We start from the raw sequence: 10,912 nt of genomic DNA on the forward strand, positions 1-10,912 counted from the left end.
TTTTTTTTAAAGATTTTATTTATTTATTTGAGAGAGAGAGAATGAGAGAGAGCACATGAGAGGGGGGAGGGTCAGAGGGAGAAGCAGACTCCCTGCCGAGCAGGGAGCCCGATGCGGGACTCGATCCAGGGACTCCAGGATCATGACCTGAGCCGAAGGCAGTCGCTTAACCAACTGAGCCACCCAGGCGCCCGAGAAAAAAGAAAATATTTAATGACCTTCTCAAGTGGAAAATCATGGGGATGGAGGGTGGGGGATGGTAGGGAAGAGAGAAAGAAAAGGAAAACAAGGTGGCATGGCTTCCAATGGACAGCATCAGTGTGACACCCACAGGGTTAAGAGTTAATGAGCTTCTCTCTGTCTGTGTGCACCTCTTTTTCAGCTTCAGGAGGTCTCCACTCAGAGCACCAACTTAACAAACCAGTTTGCCAATACGTGATCTAAACTTTCAAGCTTTCCATTCAACGAGGAAAAAAATGTCTTGTAATTTTAGCAAGGCTCATTGAGGCTCTGAATGAAGTATTTCACAATGGTCATTCTAATTAAGCAAAAGGGGCTGATTAAAATTAACCTTTTCAGAAAATAAAATCTAAAAATATAACTTAACTAATACTATGTAAATTGCTTCACTTGATGGTATTTGAAGCCATATAATGCTGAGATGCCCTTTTAGCAAAGGTCTGTCACGGTTAACAATGAGGAAAGCATTCTTTTCAAACCCAAATAGGATTGTAGCTGAAAATGTCTAGCTTAGTCTTAAGGTGCTAAATGCTACAATTTGTAAGGACAACCAAATATGAAAGGAACCCAAATCTCAACATAAATAATCAAAAGCAATCACTGGTATGAATCCCATTATTTATTACAGGGCACCGCAAAAAGTGTGAGAATAAAATCTTTTCTGATCCTCCAAAACGTTCTTTCATGATTTAGGCACTTACTAAATGACTAAAATTCTTTGAACGGGTTGTCTTAAATGTCACCTCCTCCAGGAAGTCTCCCATGAGGTGAGGTACCCCTCCAACATGCTACCTTGGAGACTTGTGCTTATCCTTAGCATTAATATGTCCCACCCTGACCTGTCTTGTCTTTTTACTAGTTGACCTTCCCCACTAAACTATGATGTCTCTGGGGCTGAAAACTGCATCTTCGTCATACTGTCTTGCCAACCCTTAGCAGAGCACCTCATTCATAACGGGTTTAATAAATACATGTGAAATGAAGAAAGTTCATATTCATCTTTGTATCTTCACAGTTTTCATATAGTGCCTTGAACACTGGAAGGACCAGATAAAAGTGTATTAAATGAATAAATTTGTGGACAGACTCACTTTTGTATATGATTGGTTATAAGGATTTGAGTCTTGAACCAAACCAACCATTTGGATGAAAACAGTAGAATGGCAAAGCATCTCAGGGACCCTCCACTGTAATTCTCCCTCTCAGGCTATGCCTTTGGTTGGCCTTGGGCCAGCCCCAGTCCTGACAAGGAAGAAATGGCCCAGCGAATTACCCACTGAAAGATGAATATCAATTTTGCCTTAATTCAAAGCCTGGGGATTTCCTGGTTTCTCTTTTGGGTTGACTGAGAGGAATCAGTCAGAGCATAATATAAACTTTAGTGATTTACAGCTCCAAAGATCTCCAACACTAGTTTGCCAAACTATTCCCTACAATTCAAGTTCAATCAGAATGTGAATAAAATGCATGGTGAAAAATTAAATGAGAAAAAATAAAACAAACATCAGATGATAATTTTACTAAACAAATCATAATAAAATAAGGGTAAGTGAAAGCATGGCCACTAGCAGCTGCTTCTAAGTAGGAGGTAGAGAGGGCGAGGCTTACACTGAGGCGCCTCAGTCCTGTGTGCTGCTGAGGATGAACCAGAGGAAAGGGTCGCACACAGGGCATTCCACATAATCGGGAATCAAAACCACACTGTTGATGCACTGAGTTTTGCGGTGAGCATCATCTGCCATCACAGAAACCCTACCATTTCCTGAAGCAATTGAGAGATGGCTTAGGTCGGAGTTGACACCTGCTGTCAATCCCATGTGAGGCCACAGAGAGAAATCCAGCACTCCCCCTTTTCCTGCTTTGTTCGTAAGGTGTGCTTTCTTTCCCCCTCATCTACTTTCCTGGCCCATTATGCTTCTCTCAACTAATCTTTTTTTTTTTCTCTCTCATGTTCTTTTGTCCTCCTATACCTAAGACCCAATAATGATACTCACTCATACTGTAAGTACTGCTAAGATGAAATCTCCAGATCACTGAAGCTTACTCCTTTAAAAGCTAAAATGTGTTTTTAAATTACTTTAACCATTTTAACTCAGGGTTTTGAAAATGCGCTATTTGTTCTCTCTACTTCTTAACCGAGTATGCACCACAGCCCTTGACACTTTCTTGACCCTGCAGGCTTGTCGATCTAAGCATCCTCTCAGGTACTTCTGAGAAATACAGAACTCTCTTCCCTGTACACATTTCCTATCTCATACTTAGAGGTCTAGATCTCCTCTGTCAGTAGGAGCTTTACTTTTCATCATTGTCCTCGTTTCTCACTTCTGCCTTTCCCCTCCCACTCCCTCATTTGCTGGGGTGGGGAGCAGGCAGGCCTCCTTGTAGCAAGAATGTATCAGATAGGATTTTACTGAGATACTGTTCACTGGTCTTTGAGTAAGGGCCTGGGGTCCATCCTGTGAGGAAAGTTCACTGGATTTGTGACAGCGATTTCAAGAACTTAGAGACCCTTTCTCCTTAATTGTGTCGGTTTGGGACCACAGAGGAGAGCCAAGTGAAGATAAGTACACGGGAGTCCGCCCCCTGAGTAGGGGGCTGTCACTGCTCTTTGTATTCCGGTACAAACATTGTTTCCTGAACAGTGTGTGTGTCTGGTTTCAGGCTGCACTGTACCCTTGCCTCCTACATTCCTCATTTAAACTTCAGATAAAAAGTGAAACAGAAAAAGGCAAAATGCTGACTTTTGCGAGTGAGGTCATCATGTGAAGGAGCTTACTCAGACATGTCCGCGTGACTGCCCTTTCCTCTCGGGGCCTGCAACTCCGGACCCTCACTGCCCTCGCTGCCCCTAAGCTGAGTGGCTTGCCATCATCACGGGCCCACCAGGCCCTTCTCCCCTCTCAGACTCCATCAATGACAGCACCTTCTCAGCTTCTGACAGTGGAACCTTGCTGTTCTCAGTGGCTCCTCCCTCAGTTTCCCCTTTCAAACCAAGCAATTTCAAGATCCTGTGGCGCATGGTTTATCCCACATCTGAGATGCATTTTAGCTGCTTCTCGCTCACGCCTGTTAAAACTTGAATTCATATTTTCCAAACATCCCTCTCACCTCCCTCTCCCCAAATCCCTCCCAAATGAGAGTGCCCTACTCTTCCACTGCTGGACTCTCAGTCTCCACTTCTGGAACACTGTCGTTGGTTAACTCTCAAAATACCTCTTGCTTTCATGTGAATGCTATATTTTCACCTTTCGTTCTTTTTATGGTACTCCTTACCACCCACCTCCTCCTGTTCAGTCTTTACGTTAGCACTTTCCAGTTTCATATGTTCCATACCGCTCTGCCGACAGAGTTAAAGGAACATGTTATAATTCTCTTTTCTCATCTGTCTACTCCCAAGTCCTTTCCCTGATCACATCTTAATCTCTTCAACTACCTCTCAAGAAATTTGCATTTCTAAATGCCTCAGAAGTCATTTTTCCCATCTCACTTACTCAACTATTTTCCCTTTTATGTATCTCCCCAAACCTCTAAAAACGTAATCGCTGGATTTTCTCTTGTGGTTGTTCCCCACATCCTCCTGCCCTCTCTTCCTTCCTCCAATTGTCACTGTCAACGGTAGCAGGATTGAACTTCTGAACATTTAATATGGCCCCATGAACTGAGTTAAACAAATCTCATTCCCCAAACTGTGACTCCTTAGTGTCCTCTCACCAGTCCATTCTCCCACCACTCCCACAGCTTTCCAATTTGGCCAATAGAATCCCCATTTCATGGTAAATAAACTCTCTTCTGCCTTCAACTCATCCAGAAGACTTCCCTCTTGAAATCTGGGCCCCCCCGCCCAAGAAGGCTGATGGACTCCTCACATGCTCCTCAGAGCCGCTAAAAGACCAACATTTTGCCAGCCTTGGCTAAAAGCCCCTCCTCCTTTCCAGCCCATGACCTCTGACTAGCCTTCCTTCCCCTGCTCCTCACCTCACAGTCCTGTGGCCAACTCACTTAACACACTTGCTTTCCACATCCTCAACCCCCTCATCTCCAATATTCTCTTTCACTCTGTTCAGCCACCCACCTTCTAGACTCCAACGTGGACACACTCATCTCCTAGGACTCTTCTCCGAATAACTTCCCACCCTTCCTGCTTCCCAAGGCCCTTGCCCCAACCTGTCTGCTCCCTTGCTCAGAAAGCATGCCAGTCCTGCCGTCCTCCCATTTCTCCTAGTTGACTGGCCCATCCTGACTTCTCTTCCTTCCCCACCCAGCTTGGATTCTGGGCTTGATCTCAGGAATTGTTCTTTTGCTAGCACTGTCAGCTCCCTACCAGAAAAACTTCGGCTGGACTTCCTGGCACCAACCTAACTTCCTGGGCAGCCTCCTACTTCCTCTGCTCCGGTCCTCCGGCTACCAGGCTCTGGATCCTTGCTTAGGTCTCCTGCAGTCTCCACTGAATGTCCTAAGTGCCAGCTCCATTCATCCACTCCTGGTTTGGCCCACTCCATTCCCTTCTAAGCTTCCACTCCAAATGAATGAAATTAAAACCTCGCATTTCTGTTATAATTTAGTACCTCAAAAAATGCTTTTGGATATTCGTTATTTTATCCATAAGACAGCCTTTTGTGGGGTGGAAGCTCAAGAATATTACAGCCAAAAAATAAAAAATTGAATTTCATGGAGGTTACGTGGCTTACTTAAGCTCTCACAGTCTCCAAAGAGTAGAAATGATTGGCCATCATAATAATCAGAATATATTTTCTTTCAACCACCGGAGACACCTATGCTCTGCCCAATTATTCAATATGCGAGCCGTGGGGACTGACACAGGGGTCAACAAGAGACATAAAGGGATGAAGGCAGAGGTCACCTCAGGATCAGTTGTCCCAGAAGCAAATATTCAGGTTGTCACTGCTGGCTCAGAGAGAGAAATGAATCCCATTGTAGAGATGCAGAGAAACCCCATGCCAGCCACGCTGCTCTGTGCCCTCTATGTGGGCCCCCACAACCGAAACCCAACAAATGGAGAGGAGTCACAGCGCTGAGCTCAGCGATGGTGAATCAGGGTAGGGAAGAGAGCAATTTGGAACTTCCTAAGTGGGGCACTCCCTTCATACATAATGAGCGTGCTTTTGAAGAGAAGACGGGTATGTGACATGCTCACTCCTGAACAAAATAAAAACAAAACAGACTGCTCCCCTCCCCATTCTGTGCCATCTAGACATTTACAATGTGATAAAGACCATAAATATAATCAGGTGCAAATCCCACTGGATATATAGATAACCATAATATCAAAGACCCAGATTAAATTTTTTAAAGATTGTTTTGGTGAAATATGTGTTACAAAGCCAAAAGATATCCTTCTATAAATATTTCGGCTTCCTAGAAAAAAACTGTTACATACATCTGTATTTGTCCATATCCTTAGTAAAACCAATGTTGTTATTATCTGCCCTAGGACTGCCTCCCCCAACAAAAATGCCACTATTTAGCAAAATAATTATTTACCTTATAGAAGATCAAAAAAAGATCATCCAGTTTCCCATGCAAATCACCTGGAGTGCAAATGAAAAATCACTATTCAGTAGGAAACAAGAAAATGCCGATTTCGTTACAGAATTTTGAAACTGAAATGCTGCCAATATACTCTAAGTATTCTCAGGGCATTGGGGTTTTATCCTATGATGGTATTAATGCAACAATTTGTTTTCATAGCTCTCTTTTTGTCCCCTTTCCTATGGGAGACAGCGTCTGATGTTATAATTACCTGTCTGCTCCTGCCATTTACGCAGTGCTTAGCTTCCTCTATGCTAAGCACTGCATTAAGGGTTTACATGAATTATCCTGTTCAATCCTTACAACAGCTCTGTCAGATGGGTATTATTTTCATCATTCTGAGGTTACAAAGGAGGTTCAGAGTAGTTAACTGATGCAAAATCACCCAGCTACCAAGTATCAGAGCTGGAATTCAAACCCAACTTTATCTCACTCCAAACTCAAGCTCTTAGCGATTACTTGGTATTGTTTACGCTGTAATCTGCAGGAGAGCTGCAGTAGTATCTGTCAGTTGGCATTAAATCCCCAGTGCCTCTCATAGTACCCGGTACATAATAAGCAATCAATAAATACACTTAATTGCTAAACGCACAGCTTTTTAAAAGCTATGTATTTAAAGCCATGTATTAGAGAATATGCTCCAGCAATAGCACCTAAAATTTAAAAATTGTGAGTTGACATTCTTTTGATGAGACAGTTATAGGAAATAAAAATGAAAGCATGGCTTTATAAAACTCAGCTAACTAAGGGAAACCATATAAACACAGGAAGCCATTAATTAAAAATTAAGAGTGACTATATTAGTCAAAAGCCCTATTTGGATAACTATTTCTAGGTAAAATATCTTTCATAGGCTCTGATCATTAATTTTTATTCTTTGCATCCAACTTGATTACCAAATAGAATTTAATATAGAAATACCTTTCCTCGGTTTGCTTGAAATCCCACAACCAAAATTAACCAAATATATGCAACAGTAGACTCCGATTATAATGAGAATAATAAAATAAAAGTCCTACATCACCAGCACTTATTTATAAAACAACTATAATATTAAGAGCATATTAATGCTGTTGTATACTTAAATCTCATTGCTTTCCTATGATCTTACTCCAAATCTAAGGAAATAAAAATGGAAGGACTTCTTTTTTTTAAAGATTTTATTTATTTATTTGAGAGAGAGAGTCAGAGAGAGAGAGAGAGCACAAGAGGGAGGAGCGGGAGAGGGAGAAGCAGACTCCCTGCTGAGCAGGGAGCCTGATGCGGGACTCGATCCAGGGACTCCAGGATCATGACCTGAGCCGAAGGCAGTCGCTTAACCAACTGAGCCACCCAGGCGCCCGGAAGGACTTCTTATCAATTAAATATATATTTTAAATTATTTTATTTTCCTCAGGGTGACTTGTCTTTCAAAGATTTGGGAGACAAAATTGTTACAGCCGGCATGCTAAAAAATGAATTGGTTTCAGCATATTAGGAATTGAGCTATATAAGTATTTTTAACTTCTAGTTGGACAACAGTAGATAAAACTTGATGTATCATGGAAAGACAGCCACAGAGAGATATTTCCACTGCAAACAAAAACATGAGTGCAGAATTGGTTATCTTTTATAACATAACTAGAGACCAAAACACCTTCCATATTGCATGAGTGTTGAGAACTATGCAGCATGTTGAGATGTTCATGTAAAAAAAAATGCATCTGGAAATTAAAATAATTTCATCACACTTTCTCTCCCTCTCCTAGTACTGTCTTAAACAGATGTTTTTGAAAATACAGCCCCAATTTTGAATTTTAAATGATGACCAAATTTATCTAAGTTTAATGGGGCTACAACGACCAAAAATAATAATTCCTAAGCTAAGGGAAAGTACAGGCCTTGGCTTTTCCCTCTAACCATGGTGCTACATGGAAAAATGTCTGCAAATAAATGCCCAAGAGGTGGAGATCTTTAAGTGAATGAACTGTCCAATCAATCCATTCCCTAGTCTTGGTCTCATGAGGGAAAATGACACATCAGTCAGAGAGATGCGTGATGGAAGTTGGGATAGCAGATATGGGGCCGGCCCTAACCTGGGATGCAAAGGCCCCGATTTTTGATTCTGACCCTACCACTAACTAGCTGAGTGAGCCTGGGGGCAGGGGGGTGGGGGAGAGTCACTACATAGAAATGCAGGGAAGGATAGGTGCCTGGCTGGCTCAGTCAGTGGAGCATGTGACTCTTGATCCTGGCATTGTACATTTGAGTCCCACGTTGGGTGTAGAGGTTATTTAAAAAATAAAATCTTGGGGCGCCTGGGTGGCTCAGTTGGCTAAGCGACTGCCTTCGGCTCGGGTCATGATCCTGGAGTCCCGGGATCGAGTCCCGCATCGGGCTCCCTGCTAGGCAGGGAGTCTGCTTCTCCCTCTGACCCTCCCCCCCTCTCATGCTCTCTCTCTCTCTATCTCATTCTCTCTCTCAAATAAATAAAATCTTTTAAAAAATAAATAAAAAATAAAATATTTAGAAAAAAGAAAGGAAGGAAGGAAGAAGGAAAGAAAGGAGGGAAGGGAGGAAGGAATGTAGGGAAGGCAATACACTTTCCTTTTCCTCTCTGGGCCTCAATTTCATCTGCAAGAACAAGTGAGAGACTAGTCCCAGTAAGAACCATTCGGTTCTTACACTGTGTGATGCCAGGACTCCCTTGCGCTCTATATTCACGTCCTCTTCTAGATCCTTTTACCCAAAGAGAAATCTACAGTGGCAACTGCAGGTATACTGGAAACATGTGGGAGCAGATCTCACTCTCTGGCTTTTTATATACACTCTGATAGCATACCTAGCCCTGGCTCCATGGATTCCATGGGTGGGCACGGCTCCCTGAGCTTCATGACCCCCAAGTCTTAATCTCTGTGCAAAGTAAGAGATGGTGAGGCCTTGAATAAAAGGCCCCCACTGCTGAGCTGCATCAGCTGTCAGGCAGAGGTGCGTCGGCCCGATTCGGCTGGAATCAGTGAAGATGCTTCAGCAGCGCGAGTCCAGGCCTGTGGCATATACTGTTCCATTAAGTCCCCACCACCACTATCAGGCACTAGCAATGCAAACGGTTTGACTAGATTATCAAATCCACTTCTACCTGCCAGCGGAAAAGAAACACAGGCTAAAAATTGATTTGGAAAATAACAATCACTGTTTTGTAACCTAAAGGCCTAATTAGAAGTTAAGGGAGTTGCTGTTCCTTCCACGCACCCCATTCTCAGACAGTTGCAAGCCTGCTGAGCACCAACTGTGTTGAATTTCAATGTGTACTGTTTCTTGAAGCAATATCCTGCCAGGCTGGCCTATACGGTAACAGAATCTCAAGTCTTGTTATTTAGAAGGACAAGGAACAGATTTCTGGGACATTCCCACTCTTCTAAAAGCTGCAGCGACCAGTTGGAAAAATCTAAAAGAGCAGCCAAGGACAGAGAAGAGTTTAATGTCCACCCGGCCTTGGGCTTTTGGTCTCCCAGCATAAAGGGCACGCGGAGGCGCACCTAGCAAAAGTAACATGGAACGAAGATAATGAGAGCTAGACGGAGGGCAAAGAAGGCTCATTCCACCCATGGGTGGTTTTCCGTATTAAAATGCCGCCTGCCTTTATAAAAAGCTATGAGTTCTTTAATTTCTCACATAATTAATTCCTGCCAGCTGGTATGCAAAACAAAGACAAGATGGGGAACAGTATTATCAGGATAGATAACTCTATACTAACACTTTTCCCTTAATACAGTCCAATTTGCACAGTTTTCACATTAAGCAAACGATGTAGAACCAAGACGCTCCTAAATATTAATTTGGCAGCTCCGCTCTGAAACTTACCACAGATTGTTAACTCTTTGGAGGGAGAAGTTTTTACGTGAGTGAAGTTCGGCATTTGCTTCAGGACTCTCTTTGTTTCAAAGAGCACCTCTAAGACATAATGAGCATGAAGTATCTGTGAGGGCGGAGCAGAGGAAATATATATAATGAACTGGCAAGAAAGGCATGACGACGTAGAAAGCTATAACGGGGGAGCATATGAGCCCATTTCAGGAAGCTGTATTGCAGGATAATCTCTACATGAGTCTCAAATAGATTATTCTGGCACTGTGTCTGGCATACAGTAAGCCCTCACTAGAGATTTGTAAATGGAACGAATGAATGGTTCCTAGGACATTTATACTTTCCTGTTCTTAACTGACATCACCCATTCACAGAACGTTTCTGATTATTCTCGGTCCGTAGAGCCCAAGAGAAGTGTCAGGGGGAAAAAAGAGACTCCCTTGCCCCAGGGAAACAGGCAGACAGAAATAAATAAATAAAAGAGAAGGAAGGACGGGAGAAAGAGAGAGAAGGAGAGAGCGACTGTGGAAGTGGGGCTGCCTTGCATTTGTTTGCGACATCCTGCCACCTGGGATGGCAACCAGATGGTGGCGCTGGGTTCACAGATCTCACAAAAGGCAGCCGGAGCAGCCCCAAGGAACCCCTGAGCCAAGAATCCCAGGTGGCTCAAAGCTGGGTGCACAGACATGAGAGTATACAGAACAGCAAGTGCATTTATATACTAATCTAAATATAAAACATATTCCAAACCCAAATAAACCATTTGCGTTGCCTCCTATTATGACTATTTATCCAGTTGTCCTCCTCCAGTTACAGTGTTGATGACATCATTGTTTTGGACAGATTTACTCCGCTTTCTCTGCTGGGCTTTTGTTTGTTTGTTTTAAATCCAGTGTGTTATTCTCCCTTTTTTAAAAATTATAAAATATTCCAAATACAGAATCCCCGAAGTAATATAGCCGATACAAATTTAACAGATGCTAACACCACTTCATGGGGCAGGCCTGTTTGCACCACTTGAAATGGGGCTGCCCGAAATCGAGATGTGCTGTGAGAACAAAAAATACACGCTGGTTGGGGCACCTGGGTGGCTCAGTCGTTAAGCGTCTGCCTTCGGCTCAGGTCATGATCCCAGGGTCCTGGGATCGAGTCCCGCATCGGGCTCCTTGCTCAGCGGGGAGCCTGCTTCTCCCTCTGCCACTCCCTGCCACTCTGCCTACTTGTGATTCCTCTCTCTCTCTCTCTCTGTGTCAAATAAATAAATAAAATCTTTAAA

At 43.1% G+C, this 10,912-nt stretch overlaps 1 protein-coding gene across 7 annotated transcripts in view; it reads right to left on the minus strand.

Moving 5' to 3' along the window:
- PPEF1 (protein phosphatase with EF-hand domain 1) overlaps positions 1-10,912 on the minus strand; it is a 124,261-nt gene that overhangs the window by 48,510 nt on the left and 64,839 nt on the right. For all 7 annotated transcript variants that reach the window (XM_081809097.1, XM_081809094.1, XM_081809098.1 and 4 more), the window contains 2 exons: positions 9,634-9,748; positions 5,743-5,789 (listed from right to left, as the gene is read on the minus strand). In XM_081809097.1, the coding sequence (XP_081665223.1) occupies positions 5,743-5,789; positions 9,634-9,748 (162 nt within the window). The remainder of the gene's footprint in view (positions 1-5,742; positions 5,790-9,633; positions 9,749-10,912) is intronic.

The sequence above is a fragment of the Leptonychotes weddellii genome, chromosome X (assembly GCF_054177405.1).
Source record: "Leptonychotes weddellii isolate Sample4059 chromosome X, ASM5417740v2, whole genome shotgun sequence".
Classification (NCBI taxonomy): Eukaryota; Metazoa; Chordata; class Mammalia; order Carnivora; family Phocidae; genus Leptonychotes; species Leptonychotes weddellii.